The 17,063-nt window shown below is 42.9% G+C and overlaps 1 protein-coding gene across 1 annotated transcript in view; it reads right to left on the bottom strand.

The window, feature by feature from the left end:
* Positions 1–1,125: 1,125 nt before the first annotated feature.
* The window catches only part of hook2 (hook microtubule-tethering protein 2), a 38,275-nt gene continuing 22,337 nt past the window's right edge, over positions 1,126–17,063 (bottom strand). Inside the window, exons 11-22 of the mRNA XM_071202639.1 lie at positions 16,018–16,219; positions 15,564–15,674; positions 14,704–14,791; positions 13,709–13,775; positions 13,231–13,368; positions 10,777–10,864; positions 7,898–7,932; positions 6,139–6,221; positions 5,002–5,105; positions 3,501–3,608; positions 3,343–3,414; positions 1,126–2,572 (exon numbers count right to left, since the gene is read on the bottom strand). Of these exons, the coding sequence (XP_071058740.1) occupies positions 2,444–2,572; positions 3,343–3,414; positions 3,501–3,608; positions 5,002–5,105; positions 6,139–6,221; positions 7,898–7,932; positions 10,777–10,864; positions 13,231–13,368; positions 13,709–13,775; positions 14,704–14,791; positions 15,564–15,674; positions 16,018–16,219 (1,225 nt within the window). The 3' untranslated portion in view covers positions 1,126–2,443. The remainder of the gene's footprint in view (positions 2,573–3,342; positions 3,415–3,500; positions 3,609–5,001; positions 5,106–6,138; positions 6,222–7,897; positions 7,933–10,776; positions 10,865–13,230; positions 13,369–13,708; positions 13,776–14,703; positions 14,792–15,563; positions 15,675–16,017; positions 16,220–17,063) is intronic.

Raw genomic sequence — 17,063 nt, forward strand, 5'->3', positions numbered from 1 at the left:
AAAAGAAAAAGTACATGGTTAAAAGATACAGTGCGGTCTAAGATATGAATAGTTCAATTAAAAGCAGCGACAAAAAGAAAAGTCTACAGCCTGGATTTAAAAGTAGTCAGAGTTGCAGCGGACCTGCAGGTTTCTGGGAGTTGGTTCCAGATATTTGGAGCATAATAACTGAACGCTGCTTCTCCATGTTTAGTTCTGACTCTGGGGACAGGAAGCTGACCAGTCCCTGAAGACCTGAGAGATCTGGATGGTTCATAGTTTAGCAGGAGGTCAGAAATGTGTTTTGGGCCTAAACCATTCAGTGCTTTATAAACCAGCAGCAGTATTTTGAAATCTATTCTTTGACACACAGGAAGCCAGTGTGAAGACTTCAGAGCAGGAGTGATGTGATCCACTTTCTTAGTGTCAGTGAGGACTCGAGCAGCGGCGTTCTGAATCAGCTGCAGCTTCCTAACAGATGTTTTAGTGAGATCTGTGAAGACACCATTGCAGTAGTCCAGTCTACTGAAGATAAAAGCATGGACAAGTTTTTCCAGATCCTGCTGTGACATTAGTCTTTTAATCCTAGATATGTTCTTTAGGTGATAGCAGGCTGATTTAGTAACTGTTTTAATGTGACTGTTGAAACTCAGGTCAGAGTCCATGACTACACCTAGATTTATGGCTTTATCTGTTGTTTTGAACATTGCAGACTGAAGCTCAGCGCTAACTTTTACACGTTCTGCCTTTGCTCCAAAAACCATTAACTCAGTTTTATCTTTGTTTAATTGGAGAAAGTTCTGACACATCCAGTCATTGATTTGTTCAATGCACTTACTCACTGTTTTAACTGGAGCATAGTCTGTGTGTCATCCACATCGCTATGGTAACTTACTTTGTTGTTTTTCAGCGAGAAAAAGTTGAAAGAGAAAGTTGTGACCGATAAACAATGCTTTCAACATTTCACTCCACCCAAAGGACGTGAGAAATCTGACTAACGAGTGTGGCCTTTAGATCCTGACACAATTAAAGTGCATCCACAACAAGAAGCAAGGTGTGTCAGCCTTCTTCCTCACGCCCTTCTGGACAAGTGTTCAGAAACGCTTCGAGTCCTTACTCACCAAAAAGAAAACAGCCAGACCAACATTTCTTATCGTACGATCCCATTTATTTGTAGTGCAAAAGTCGAACAGACAGGACTACAGATCTTCTTCTCAGACCCCCGTGTGAAGTATGCTTTAATCTACGAGACCTTTATAGGATTCAAACAAAACACACACGACCTAAAACCCTTCAAAGGTGCAGCAAACGATAGTGACGTAACACTCGAAATATGAACTCAAACAGCAGTAGAAAAACGTCACAACACAGCAGGGTCTATGGGTCCACGTAGTCCATCGCACACACACTCACAGGGATGGAGATCAAGTCAAACGGTAGCTTTGATCTGGGACTAAAATTACTACATGAGGTGAAAACGGGAAAATTAAACAGTAGTAAATAAAGTGTTGGTATTAAAACCTTAGACTTCCTGTCCACACATATTTCCAGCGTAGAGACATTTCCTTCCAGTCGATAGTGTCCATGAGGTCCAGCAGCGGGACACAGCCATTAGCTGAGTCTTTATTATTAGTGTTTTTATCTTAATGGACTCCAGTGTATTCCAATGCCAAGTCTAAAGTGCATTAAAAGGTCCAAACCCTCAAAACCCTGTTTCAATCTTTGGGAAGAGGGGAATAAAAAAAATAAATTAAAAATGTCGAGAACATTAGTATGTAAAATATATGATACTTTGAGATGTTCATTCTCCACCATAGAGGGAGGTTTGTTTTCTTTGAGGCACTAACAACGTCACTATAGGAAAGGGCTTCGATGTGTACGGACATTTTAACCAGTTCTTATAATGAATTTTAGAGAGAAAATAGATCCGAAAAAGGGGTTAAAAAAAGACTAAAGCCATCAACACAACTTTTTCGAGCATCTTCAAATTAAACGCATGATCAAGACGACAAAATAAAAGCATTGGGGAGAAACCACTCGGATGTACCGGTCTGTGTGGCTTCAAGTCTTTTCGAGCCCTCATTATGGTAAATGTAAAAGCCCCTAATAACTCCTCTCTAGTCTAACATTCTTCAACTGTAACCTTAACAACTAGTTCACATTTCATCCTGTTCTCGAGCATAAAAGACTAAAAACAAACCGTAAGGAAACAGGATAGCGTCCACGAGGCTACAGAGGAAATACAAGTCACCTTAGAAGGTGATTCAGCCTCTTTTCAGGACTTTAAAACTCAATTTTATTCTGTGTCCTCCAGGGCTCCACAGAGAAATGAATCACCGTCGTACCGTTGACAGCCAGCAGGGGGCAGCAGCAGCGTTGAAATCCTCTCTGAGGGATCCAGAGGAAATTAAGGCAAAGTTACGGGGAGTTCAGGTGCTTCTCCTGGTTCCTCTCGGTGTCCGTTTTATCTGGGGTGGTGTCGGAGGAGGCCTCTCTTGGCGTTGGTGGACTGTCTCTGCTGAGCGAGGAAAGACATCGCCGGCTTAGACGGACCGAGACACTCCCCGGAGACTTTCTGATGCAACGCCATGCCCTGAGGGAGAAGACGGGGGAATTTAGTGTCTCTACTTTAAAGAGTCCTCTCCTGCTGATGTTCAGGTGTATATCAGTATGTAGTGTCTCTACTTTAAAGAGTCCTCTCCTGCTGGTGTTCAGGTGTATATCAGTATGTAGTGTCTCTACTTTAAAGAGTCCTCTCCTGCTGATGTTCAGGTGTATATCAGTATGTAGTGTCTCTACTTTAAAGAGTCCTCTCCTGCTGATGTTCAGGTGTATATCAGTATGTAGTGTCTCTACTTTAAAGAGTCCTCTCCTGCTGATGTTCAGGTGTATATCAGTATGTAGTGTCTCTACTTTAAAGAGTCCTCTCCTGCTGATGTTCAGGTGTATATCAGTATGTAGTGTCTCTACTTTAAAGAGTCCTCTCCTGCTGATGTTCAGGTGTATATCAGTATGTAGTGTCTCTACTTTAAAGAGTCCTCTCCTGCTGATGTTCAGGTGTATATCAGTATGTAGTGTCTCTACTTTAAAGAGTCCTCTCCTGCTGATGGTCAGGTGTATATCAGTATGTAGTGTCTCTACTTTAAAGAGTCCTCTCCTGCTGATGTTCAGGTGTATATCAGTGTGTAGTGTCTCTACTTTAAAGAGTCCTAAATCATATGCCAGTACAAGCTCTAGCCAATCAAACCGCTGCTTGTGTGTCAGGGGCGGGAGATTCATGTGATTGGTTGTTGGTCGAGTTTCAGACACGCCAGCCGGGAAGCTTCAACGCACGCCGCCGTGTGGACGGGCCGTTAGACTCACCATGTTGTACCAGGCGGTGATGATGAGTTTCTCCTCCTGGTCGTGTCGGACTCGGCTCTTCTCGTAGTCGTGCTGCAACACATCATCGTTCATTAGTCATTTATAAAAGCAGCTACACGGGGTTTATAGTTCATCTCTTGATGTCAGAGACTTCGTACCTCGAGGTGTTGGAGCTTCTTCTCTTTCTCCGTCAGCTGGTTCTTCAGAGCCTGAATCTCCGGAGCCTCGGGGCCCGGCTGCTGCTTCGGGTCCAGGGTTTTGATCACCTGAGAAACAATCACTTTATCACTTTATGGAGATGGCAAAAGTACTCGCATCCTTTACTCAAGTAGAAGTACAGATACTCGTGTTTAAAAATACTCTGGTGAAAGTAGAAGTACTGACTAAACTTCTTTACTCAAGTGAAAGTAAAGAGGCTTTGAAGTGTACTTCAGTAAAAAGTACCCATAGCTAGCAGCTGTTTTAAAGAGTATAACAACATGTAAGAAGTAGAAAGCTAAACGTCTTTACTCGCGCCACCAAACACACATTCAGACTAAAGGAACCAGCTGTTTGGAAAATGAGAGAAGTAGAAAGTACAGGTATTTGAGTTCAACATGAGAGAAGTAGAAAGTTCAGGTATTTGAGTTCAACATGTACGAAGTAGAAAGTACAGGTATTTGAGTTCAACATGAGAGAAGTAGAAAGTTCAGGTATTTGAGTTCAACATGTACGAAGTAGAAAGTACAGGTATTTGAGTTCAACATGAGAGAAGTAGAAAGTACAGGTATTTGTGTTCAACATGTACGAAGTAGAAAGTACAGGTATTTGAGTTCAACATGAGAGAAGTAGAAAGTACAGGTATTTGTGTTCAACATGTACGAAGTAGAAAGTACAGGTATTTGAGTTCAACATGAGAGAAGTAGAAAGTACAGGTATTTGTGTTCAACGTGTAAGAAGTAGAAAGTACAGGTATTTGAGTTCAACATGTGAGAAGTAGAAAGTACAGGTATTTGAGTTCAACATGTAAGAAGTAGAAAGTACAGGTATTTGAGTTCAACATGTGAGAAGTAGAAAGTACAGGTATTTGAGTTCAACATGTAAGAAGTAGAAAGTACAGGTATTTGTGTTCAACGTGTAAGAAGTAGAAAGTACAGGTATTTGAGTTCAACATGTGAGAAGTAGAAAGTACAGGTATTTGTGTTCAACATGAGAGAAGTAGAAAGTACAGGTATTTGTGTTCAACATGTACGAAGTAGAAAGTACAGGTATTTGAGTTCAACATGTAAGAAGTAGAAAGTAAAAAGTTGTCAGAAAATAAGTAGTGGAGTAAAGTACTGATACCAGAAACATGTACTTAAGTGCAGTAACAAAGTATTTGTACTTCCCACCTCTGATTATTTTTGCTGTATTATACTAATTTGTATTCTATTTTATTTTAAATACTTCTTCGTCAAAATCTGGCGCCTACATTACCCATAATGCAACTGTTGGACCAACATATTAAGCCATACTTTAAAAGGGAACAAAGTAAGATGGACCAGTCTTAGTTTTGTTAGAGCTTTAAATCTTCAGCCACACTTTAGTCCGTCTTTTTTCTACCGTCGATGTTTTAAGAGTTACTGAAGCGTTTGTTCAAACTGTAAACTATATTATGTGTAAATGTCGAGTTCCACTGACCGTCCTCGCCTTCTCCACATATCGTTTGTACCGCTCCTCCATCTGCTTCATGTCCGCGTCTTTCTTCTTCAGACTCTCCTGGAGCTCATCGATCTTCTTCAACACTGAGAGGGAGGAAAACAAACGTGAATATAATCTCAAAGAGGCAGCCATTACAGAATACAAGATTCCAGATAATGTTTTTATACACAACTTAGAATCAGTAATATTTTTCTATATCAATTGGACACTGCTTCATTTTGTATCGTGTAATAATTCTCATGTTACATTTTTCTATTATTGTTTTACACATTCGAAATAAATCAAATCAAAAAATCTAATCAAGAGCGTGACATTAAGAATCTACTCGCATCGCCCTCAGTGTACACATCTGTATATTCCTTCAGCTGGGCGAAAATTACAGCTCCGCCCACTTTTGGGGGAAAACAAAGCCGTCAGTTGAACGGCGGTCGATACAAATTCTGAAGTTTTTGCCAATCCGATCAGAAATTTAAGAAAACCGTGGATTGTCTGATCTTCAAAGAGCCCGGTTACGATGGCCAGACAGGCAAACGATTACATTTAATCTTTGGAAACCGACGATCGGGCTCGATATATGGTTGAATATAGCAGTTGGCGATCGATGTCCACAGATGAGAGTAACATCTACGTCACTTTACGGCCCCGCCCACTTTCCGCCTCGCTCATGAGAGTAACAGCTGGCGAAATTACAACCTCGCCTACTGATTTTAATGTAACCACATATCGAGCCCGATCGTCGGTTTCCAAAGATTGAATGTAATCGTTTGCCTGTCTGGCCATCGTGACCGGGCTCTTTGAAGATCAGACAATCCACGGTTTGCAAGCATTTCTGATCGGATTGGCAACAACTTCAGAATTTGTATCGACCGCCGTTCAACTGACTGCGTTGTTTTCCCCCAAAAGTGGGCGGGGCCGTAATTTTCGCCCAGAAGTGACGTAGGTGTTACTCTCATCTATATAATGTATTTATTTTGGGGATTTCTTTCCATTTTCTTTTTACGTCATTTATTTATTATTTTATTGCATGTGTGGAATGTGTTCCGTGTTTGGGATAAATAAAAAGGGGGTACATATTGGCATCATGCTCCTTCTTGACGGTGTTAAGAAACGACTCACTCTTGCCGTCCACTTTGGGCTCCAGATCATCGATGACCTCTCTCTTCTTCTGCAGATCAGAGTGAGCTTCATGGAGCTTCTCTCTGAAACAGATGCACATCAGGAGAGAGAGTTCACTTTAGTTTGGTACAACATGGATACATATTAGCCGCTTTCACACCAAGCACTTTGCCGTACTTAGTTCCGCCGAACTCTTTAGTCCCTGGAACTGTCCTAGTAAATCGAGTTCACACCGGAATAAGTCCCTGAGGGAGGATTAGGCAAATGAAGCCGCTGACGTCACTTCTTCTTCTGCTTTGGGTTTACTGGCAGGCTGCAAACCACTTCACGGCGTATACTGCCGCCCGGAGTCCCCGGCCGAAAGTCCCCGGAGTTGGGGACTGGCTTCAGTAGAAGCTGCTGGGAGTCCCAGCAGCTTCTACTGAAGCCTTCCGAGTAAATCGCCAGAACGCCGACACCTCCTCATCTCCACCGCTCCCATGTTTTATTTTGTGTTGCTATAAGTTAGTCTCTCTGCGTTTCTGCGCTGGGCTAATGCTAATAATGCCAGCAAATACAATGGCGGCTTCACAAAACTTTTCAGAGTTTTACGGGGCGTGGTTTGCAATTCGCCCAGCCAATCAGACATAGTCAATCAGAAAAAAGTTCTAGTTCCAGATCTTTTTGGTGTGAACGCAAAATCCCAGGAACTATTCCTGGGAAAAGTACTCTCGTGTGAAAGCGCCTATTGACCTTTAATTTGGTTGAGTGCTTATTTTTAAGTGTCTTTGAGCACTAGGAAAAGCAATATATACATATTACATAATATTGATAAACAATTTAAGGTGTTTTAGACAAGGACTTATGTTTCTTATAAATAACTATAAATTATTATCTTAGTTTATAGATTTTTTTTATCTTCACTGTTACTGTATATTTTCGTCTTTTTAATCCAAAGTCAAAGTCAACTTTATTGTTAATCTCAAAATATGTTTGTACACAAGAGAAAGATCGAAATACTGTTTCCCACAGTCCCGAGGTAAAAAAAACAAAACACATAAAAATAGAACACTCAATAATTTACAAACACAAAATAATCGTTTACTTCAAGAAAGCAGGATATACATAAAACAGATGCACATCTTTCTATTTTGAGATGTTTAAATTCTACTATCGTTTATTTCTACTCTTTAATTTCTTCTTGTGTGCATCGCCTTGTTTTGTCGTTTTGCTGCTGCAACGCAAACATTTCCCAATTTTGGATCAATGATAAAGTCCCGCTTAGAAGACTGTTATTAATTAACACATTGATTGTTAATTGGCTTAATGATGTTGAAATGATTATAATTTTCGTATCATTTCTGTACTTGTTGGTTAAAGATGAGATAAGTTGTTTTGTTTGTGTTTACTTGTTGTCTTTATTTGGATAGTGTTATTTTTGTTATTAATCACAAAGATATGCTCTCTGACCTAAGAAGAAGGCGGGGTAGTAGTGTTAGTATTTCCGGTTCGTGAAGATCTTTGCGTTACCTTTTGAGTATTAAAAAGTGCTATAAAATATATATGTGTGGACCCAAGGAAGTAAAGCAAGCTAATGTGAGCGCTAATGGGGATGCTAATGTGAGTGCTAATGGGGATGCTAATGTGAGCGCTAATGTGGCGCTAATGGGGATGCTAATGTGAGCGCTAATGGGGATGCTAATGGGGATGCTAATGTGGCGCTAATGGAGATGCTAATGCTAATTAAAGAACATCTGGATGTAACAGTGGGTTTACTTACAGATGCTCCTCCAGCTTTTTCTTCAGTAAGGACGACTTCAAAAGGAGAAGAGAAAACGTATTAAACTCAAACTAAACACACAATGCTTTCTAATTTAAACACAAACACACATTGAAAGCTGGTCGAGAGTTGAATCATGGCCGGGTGTGGGAGGGCCGTACTTACGATGGCCTGATTTTGGCCGGAGATCGGAGGAGGCGACGCAGAGAGACAGAGAGGAACGTTAGAGACAATCACCACGGCACACATGGGTTAAATACATCCCACACAACATGAACCAAACACTGCAACCGCTACTAAGACATGCCGTGCATCCAGAGCTGCAACTACGGTGCTTTAATCATCGAGTGATCCTTTCTTTTAGATCCTTGTTGAACATTTTGGTCTAAAAAAAAGGCAGAAAATAGTGAAAAATGTCAGTTTCTCAAAGTCCAAGGTGATGTCATTAAAGGTGGGGTAGGTAATTTTGGAGAAACCAGCTCGAGTGCGTTAGAATTTGAAAATACACAGCCGGAAAAAAATCTGCCCCTTCCTTCAGACTTCCTTACGGCCCGTCCACACTACAGCTTCGACAGCTTCAAAAACGGTTTCCAACGCGTCTGCCCATTCACTTTGAATGGGGTGACGTCACGTTGCCTCGCTTTTTCGCCGAACTGAATTGTGGGTAGCAGAGCGGTCCGTCTCCGGCGTCAGAAGTTGAACAATGTTCAACTTCTGACGCCGGAGTAGCCAGCGCCAGCCAATCAAACCGCGTCTAAGCTGGGAGAGATATCCCGCCGTTCATTTCTATATTTCAAAAAAAGTTGGAGGAGAAACTAACTATCGCCGTAGCAATCACCCGGTTTTGTATGACCAGACCCTCTTCACCTCCCGGGATACAAACCGGAGGAACCAGCATGGAGGGAGGAGGCAGAGACAGGGGGGGAAACTGGTAGGTTTTTGCCTGTTTGGGGAGTTTATATATATATTGCTCCCATAAAATCCCCGGGGTTTTTAGCTTTGCATGTCGGGGGCGGGAGATTCATGTGATTGGTTGTTGGTCGCGTTGCTGGAATAAAATCCCCAAGCTCCAGACACGCCCAGCTCCAAGATTTTTTTGAAGCTGTAGTGTGGACGGGCCGTTACAGAGCCCCTCCTCCAACACACACGAACACGCACATGGCCAATGAGGGCATGAGATAAGTTTGTGCACAGATGGCAGTCTGACAGGCAGGTAGGCCATCCAGTTACTTTAGCCGGCTCAGATGATTGGTCGTGCTTTTTACAGCGCCACGGCTTCCACAGATGAATTTTTTTAATGGATTCTTTGTCAAAGCACTTCAGATATTCATTGCTATCGGGATGTTAAGAGCATTCCATGGAATATAACAAGTGTATCTCGAGCCGGTTTCTCAAACTTACCTACCCCACCTTTAAGTGGCTTTTTTCCCCCCAAAAAAACCTAAAAAAATATTCAGTTAAATATGAAAAAACTGAGATGATCAGCTGATTATTGGCTAAAAAAGTATTGATGCATGAAGAATGACTTCAGCCAAAATTAAGTTATTTTCTTGTTGAACAAATATTTGATTCATCATAGGATTCATTATGTGCTCGTATGTGGATAGTAAAAATAGATGGTACCAATTTTCTTTTAGACTTTTAAAAGCTTTAGACTGACATTTTATTACAATATTAAGACCTTATTTTAGATTATTTTAATACATGTGTCTTTTTTTAGACTCGTTAAGTTTCTGCAGCTTCTCCTGGTTGCAGCTGTGCACGCATCTGGTCAATCAGTTACACATTGTCAAGTGTTGTGCACACTGTGTCAATATTCTGTCATCAGGACTAGGGGTGCAACAACTAATCGACTTAATCGATTACCAAATTAGTTGCCAACTAATTCAGTCGTCGATTCGTTGGTGACGTCATCACGTGCGTTTTACGCGCTGTTAAGCTACAACGTTATCGGTACTGGAGACATTTAAAAAATATATGTCATGTATTATTGATACAAAAACATTATATCGCAGTCTTAGTGTGGCCAGCTCGTTTAGAATATGTAAAAAGACAAACAAATGCGTCTATGATGTATTTTCGATCAGACGAGATCTCTCTCCCTGGTCTGTGTGGGAGGGGGCGGGGCCGTTTACACACACGCGGCTGCTACATGCAGCAACACACACACGGAGGAGATGGCGGAGAGAACGCCGCTCCGAGGTGTTGTTAAACTTTACCCGTCTCGATGCTCGTTGCCAAAAGTGCAATAAGAGTTTAGCATGTAAGGGCGGCAACACGAGCAATTTATCAGACGGAGGAATGCACCGGGTTCGACTGTCTTTCTAGCAGCTCTGTAGCCCCCCCCCTCCACGAGTAACGTTTTCACCTCAGGTGTTCTGTATGCTAGCAGTAACACACGGAGTTAACTCCATTATACAAACATGGGGTACTGATTAGAGGTAACCGAGTTATTTAGTTTGTTAAAGTTTCAGCTATTCTGTTTACAGTTCTGTCTTCACATTATTTATTATTTGCTAAAACACTGTTGTTTCTTTTGATGTGAAATATTATTTATTTAATTTAAATGAAAAGCAATGTTCATTTTGTAAACAATTTGTTTAGTTAATTTAATAATATGTATTTTTTAATCAAGTATTCATCTTTATTGTCTTCATTGCTAGTTTCCACATGCCTAAAACAACCTCAAGCTACATCTAAAAGTTGATGGCTAAATAAGAGCGCTTGAGAAATTGTGCAAGGCGTAATAGTCCGAATAGTCGATTAATCGTTTCATTAATCGATAGATTAATCGACTATCAAATTAGTCGTTTGTTGCAGCCCTAATCAGGACATCAGAAAAGAGAGGAGAAAGGAGATGAGAATCCGTCTCCACTCACGTCCTCGGTTTTGCCGTCCTGATCGTGCAGAGCTTTCTGAAGCTCCTCGATCTGAGAACGCAGCTCTGAGATCTGCTGCTGGTCCAACCTGAGAGACCAGGGAGAGGAGACGTTAGGGACAGAAGAACATGTTTGAAGGAAACAAAAAGGACGAGGGTTAGTGTGGACATGGCAGCCACGAAAAGGGAAGTAGATGGTGAACGTAAACAGTCTTTAAGTTGATGCTGTGGGTGGAAAGATGTATGCAAAGTATCGGTTAGTTAGTTATGTACAATGTTTCAACAATTCTCATTTCTATAATAGAGATGAGTACTGTAATTTTCGGATTATAAACCGCGCCTTTTTTCGACCCTGCGGCTTACAGTATACAACGGTGCGGCTAATCTATGGATTTTTACAGCTAACGGCCACTAGGGGACCTCCTAAATCTATGGCTTTTACAGGTTACAGTCCACCACCTTTAACTCTACGGGCTCTATGACCGGTCCGCTCCCACCACCTCTAAGCGGCGGGCTCCAGCAGGAAAAGCTGGAGGCCGGAAGAGAGCGAGACAGGTAGCGCGCCAAAGTAAAAGTGGAACCGAGAGACAGAACGAGAGCAAGACAGACGGACATTACGAGAGCGAGACAGTTTGTGCAAAGGACGTTTTCATGCACAAACCCTTCGCTCAGTGGGAGGCGTGGATGACTAGCGGCGATAAATCCTTCACCAAAACTGGTCGCATGCGAAAAGCAACTTTCGCTCAAGTTTGCGAGTGGATCCTGACGGCGTGGAGGAGCGTCGAAACATCCACGATCACCAACGGGTTCCGAAAGGCTGGACTGCTTACATACGGTAATTAAACATTAAGACACCTGCGGCTTATAGTCCAGTGCGGCTTATAGTCCGACAATTAAAGAACAATATCTAATTGCGATTACTTTGACAGATATTGCGATATGACTCACGATATTGGAGGGGTTTATCAATTAGTCATCATTGAAGGAAACAAAGTCTGTCATCCATATTGTGATTTTATTGGTCTTCTTGTTTTTAAGTAGCTTTTCCTTAATGTTCTCGAAGTGTGTGTGCTCCCTTATTTGACCAGTTTTGCAATACATGTTTTTTTTATGCATTTAATTTGATAGTTATACGGGCAATTCTTCTTGTAACTTCTGACTATGGGCATGTGCTTTTCAAAGAGGCAGTTTGTTGATTCAGGAATATGAGAATATACAAAGTATCATGTCTCTGTACATTTCCCCCCTCCACGACTCTACTGGGTGATGATCCGGCTGCCCACACCCTGGTGTTGCAAAGGACACACACACACGCACCCCACCCACATGTCCACATGCCCACACAAACACACACACAGTCGTGGACAATCTGGCTTTCTGCAGTCCCGCCCACACACACACAGTCCAGAGGGTGAGTTGACATTTAGGCAGATCTCACTCCCACCGGCAGCCAACAAGCAGCTTAATGAACACACACTGTGGTGTTGATGAACACACACACACACGCGCACACACACACACACACACACACACTGCGGCGCCTCGCAGGGGAAGATCACTCAATGCAACGAGAACTAGCACTGCATGTCCACAACACACCATGCTTGTGTACAATGAGGGTTGTGGAGGAACAGCTAGGACGTTTGATTTAAAAAGCAAAAACTGATAACGTTATGACCCAGCAATAGCATTTAGGTCTTGTTTTCCAAGATGTTCCTATTCAACATTAGCCGCCTTTAGCTTAGCTGTGGTGATGTGAAGTCATGTGACCGTGCTGTAGTTCCTTTATAGCCCAACATTAGCCACCTTTAGCTTAGCGGTGGTGACGTGAAGTCATGTGACCGTGCTGTAGTTCCTTTATAGCCCAACATTAGCCACCTTTAGCTTAGCGGTGGTGACGTGAAGTCATGTGACCGTGCTGTAGTTCCTTTATAGCCCAACATTAGCCACCTTTAGCTTAGCGGTGGTGACGTGAAGTCATGTGACCGTGCTGTAGTTCCTTTATAGCCCAACATTAGCCTCCTTTAGCTTAGCGGTGGTGACGTGAAGTCATGTGACCGTGCTGTAGTTCCTCTATAGCCCAACATTAGCCACCTTTAGCTTAGCGGTGGTGACGTGAAGTCATGTGACCGTGCTGTAGTTCCTATAGCCCAACATTAGCCACCTTTAGCTTAGCGGTGGTGACGTGAAGTCATGTGACCGTGCTGTAGTTCCTTTATAGCCCAACATTAGCCTCCTTTAGCTTAGCGGTGGTGACGTGAAGTCATGTGACCGTGCTGTAGTTCCTTTATAGCCCAACATTAGCTTTTAACTCCTGGATGTTTTGCGCTTGCCAGTGTTGTTGAGTCAAGTTGGTAACAGACATTTTAGCAACATTTCCAGAAAACGCTCAGACACGTTGACCGGCACCAGAAACGTAGTCACACTCTCTCTCTCTCTCTCTCTCTCTCTCTACCTGTTCTGAGTCTCCAGGGCGTTCTTGCTGCGCTGAGCCTCCTCCAGCTCGGCCTGAACCTCCACCACTCTCTGCCGGCACGTCTCCTCCTGAACACACAGCATCTTGTTCTCGCTCTGCAGACGCACCACCGTCTCCCTGGAGGAACAAGGAGAACAAGTCAATGAAAGGGGGAGTAAGAAAGTGGAGGATAGATGAAATGGGAATGTCGAGCATTTTTCAGACAACGCCCTGGACAAATATACATGACATCTGTTGCTAAAGCACTGTTGAAGATAAATATAGGGCTGCTGATATCCTGCACGAAGTTCCTCTGATACCAAATCTCTTTTAAAAGCTAAATCTAATTCTATGTTCATTTAAATACTGTTATCCTATTTTATCCTGTTGTCACACATTTTGGATTCCTATGTTTATATGGATTTTTATTACACACACACACACACACACACACACACACACACACACACACACACACTTGAGTTCAGTGGGCAGGATCTCAGCTGCGAGGTTTCCCACGGCGACGTCGTTGTCACGCAGTCGTCCTGCAGAGAGAGAGAGATTAAATGTCAGCGGGTAATTCAATTAAGATAATCAAACAGCAGATTTAGACTTCACATACCGCTCCAAAGCTTTTACCGATATACTCTTCATGTGTAAAGAACAATTTGTACCTTTTAATTTAATTATAGATGGAGCAACACAAAAACTCAATTTCTGATTCATTAAAGGTCACCTATCATGCTATTTGTAGGCAATAGCATCGGCCTCAGATATATACAAATATATAAAAAACATGTCTATGAAGTGTTTTGCTCAAAATACCAAACAGATCATTCTAGCCATGCCTCATATCCCTCTGTTTCAAAAGTGCTGATTTGGGGATAAAGCTTTAAAGAGGAGGGGTCTGAGCTCATGCGGGACCCGGCAGCTACCGTCTAAACTAAACGCTGCCGTGATGAAACGCCATATCATGGATCATCAAGGCTCTGAAACAGCATGGAGCTCAAAGGCTTTCTCTCTTGCCGGTTATACCACAAGGTGAGTTCCTTTCTACTTCCTGCTTCTTCACACACATGCTCTCCAGTACAGGTTAGCTCTGAGTGTTAGCGATGCTAATGTAAACACCGACGATATTACGTCCAAAACAGTCGGGCATTGTTTCTGACAGCAACGTTTCTGATTGGGCCGTGGGTCCACATTTCAGATGTTACGTCATATCGGACGCAAATCTGGATCAGCTCCGTTGTTCCCCGTTTTTAGAGATTTGGGTACGGAGGAAAAGAGAGGGGGTTTTATTTCCTGACGCTGCGTGAGTTCCCCGACACACCGGGGACACATGTTGATGTATAGAAGACATCTACAAGCATTTTGCATGATAGGTCCCCTTTAAGTATTATGATTCAGAAAATTTAAAAATAAAACCTCGACTAAAACCCAACCGCCTCACATCCAAGTAAAAGGACAACTCACCTGATCCACTGAGACCTCTCTGCTGGACCTGAGCACACCTCAGCTCATCGTTTGTCTCCCGCAGTGTGTCTCTCTCCGAGATCAGACGCTGAGGAGGGACAAAAACACACATTTCAATTCTCTTGCTATACATAGGGAACCACAGAGACCAAATCCATTATTTGGTGTATATGTACTCGTAACAAGTTGAATATTAAAGCCATGCATGAATGAAAGGCCATATGGAAGACATTTCTTATTCTTATCATTTGAACCGGTCTATCATAGCAATTGATTCGTGTCAATTTTAGATTTAAACTTAGGGCAGTGATTGGGGGAAATCTGATTTACATAGAACCCCACGGAGCATCAAGTTTCTCTTCATTGAGACTCACACTAGCTACAAAGCAAATGTACACTTCATTTGAGCGCGGTACGTCTTTATTATTTACTCCCACGAGTTCCTGAAGACATTAATCACTCCTGTCAGATTGCAGAAGGTGCTACAGGACGTGGGAGTTCACTGAAGAATAGAGATCTGCCCGTCAACAATTCCTCACATGGAAAGCTTTATACTGACATTATTTCAGGCATCTTCATAAAACCCATTGGCTTCGAGACGACAAAGCTGCCGATTTATTTCTAGGTGTGAGGACTCATTCCTGCACCAAAACGTCTCCTTTGAATTGACCGAGGAGTGAAGGCTTTCTCTCCAGCTCAAGTTTGTCGTAGAACAAACCGTTAACATTTGTTCAGCGTTAACCACGGACATTATTTCAGGCATCTCACCAAAACCCATCGGCTTCGAGACGACAAAGCTGCCGATTTACTTCTAGGTGTGAGGACTCATTCCTGCACCCCTCTACACATCTTTGACTCACTTCCTTCTCCTTCAGCAGTGCGTCATACTTGTCGTGGAGGTTCTTGTACTCAAACTGCCACTTCTCAGCTTTCATGGCCTCCGCAGAGTGCTTGGTGTGAAGCTCTTGGGCCTGAAAGTCACAAAGCATAATGTCGTTAATATAATCATTTCAATTATATCTTGTACTCCGATTGCCTTTTACTCGTTTAAATAGTATTTTTAATCCTATATGTGTTTAACAGAGACATGTTCAGGATTGACCTTTCAGGAAGGGCAAAAGGTGGATTTGCAAATGGTTGAAGGACTGGTGGGTTTAATGGTGGGGATGTTTAAGAGAAGCGATGGGTGGGACCAGTTGGATATTCTCTCTACTATATAGTGCGACTGTAAGCTGTGTTCTGGATGCAAAGCCATGTTATCCTCGAGGATGAAGTGGCTCCCCCCTCCCCCCCTCTCCCCCTCTCCCCCCTCACCTGTCTCTTGTAGGTGTCCAGCTGGTTTCGGACAGCGTTGGCTCTCCTCAGCTCCTCCTCCAGCTCACAGGTGCGCTGCATGTAGACGGTGTTCCTCTCCTCCAGGAGGCGCACCTGTCTGCGCAGATCGCCCAGGTCCTCCAGCTTCCGCTTGTACGTCTCCACCAGAGACTCCAGCTGGTTCACCCGATCCGACGAGTGCCTGAGGGGAGAGAGGGGGGGGAGAGAGGGGAGAGAGAGAGAGAGAGAGAGAGAGAGGGGGAGAGAGAGGACAGAATAAGAAATTCATTATTCGTAGCACGGTGGGGGATTGTAGCATCTTATAATACTATGACTTTTTTCATTTTTTTTAAAAACAGTGTTTCCCCTATATTCAGCTGCGCCGCCCGCTAAAATATGCGCGCCGCTGCTAGGGGGCGCCAGCCAGGTCTTTTATAAAATAATAATAAGTGGCCACCCTTTTTCACTTTTGATTGTTTGTCATGTGGATGTTCAGGCCTTGTGCTACTGTATGTTCAATAGAAGTGTATTTTTGCTAAATCTTGAGACATTGCCACTGTATGTACCGGCAGGGCCGAGTACTAGGGCGCCAGATTTGGGGGGCGCTGTGCTGGTAGCTCTGGGAGGGGAAAAACATTTTTTGACCGTTGGGGCTCATCCCTAATTTTCGGCCTTGATGTAACAACATTCATAATTAAGTAAATGTAGCACCCTTTTCACCCCGGTTACACTTTCCATTTGCCCTGTACGATGGGCGCTGTAAGTGATGAAAGTGGGGGATGTGGCTTATTGGCTTAAATTATTAGGATAAATAAAAAACCGGTTGTGAAATCATTCCAATGTATACTATAGGACGGTAAACCAAAAAATATCGTTGTAAGTTGGAGAGATCTTTTTCATATGGGTGTTTTAGAGTTGTACCCCTAGATCAGGTCTCTAGTAATTGTGTGCTCAAAGTGCACCAAAATGCTAAAAAAAAAATCTTCCCGGGGGGGGGGGCATACCCCCGGACCCCCCCTAGAGGATGTGACTTCCACCCCCCAATT

Source organism: Pseudochaenichthys georgianus, unplaced genomic scaffold (genome assembly GCF_902827115.2).
Source record: "Pseudochaenichthys georgianus unplaced genomic scaffold, fPseGeo1.2 scaffold_655_arrow_ctg1, whole genome shotgun sequence".
Taxonomy (NCBI): domain Eukaryota; kingdom Metazoa; phylum Chordata; class Actinopteri; order Perciformes; family Channichthyidae; genus Pseudochaenichthys; species Pseudochaenichthys georgianus.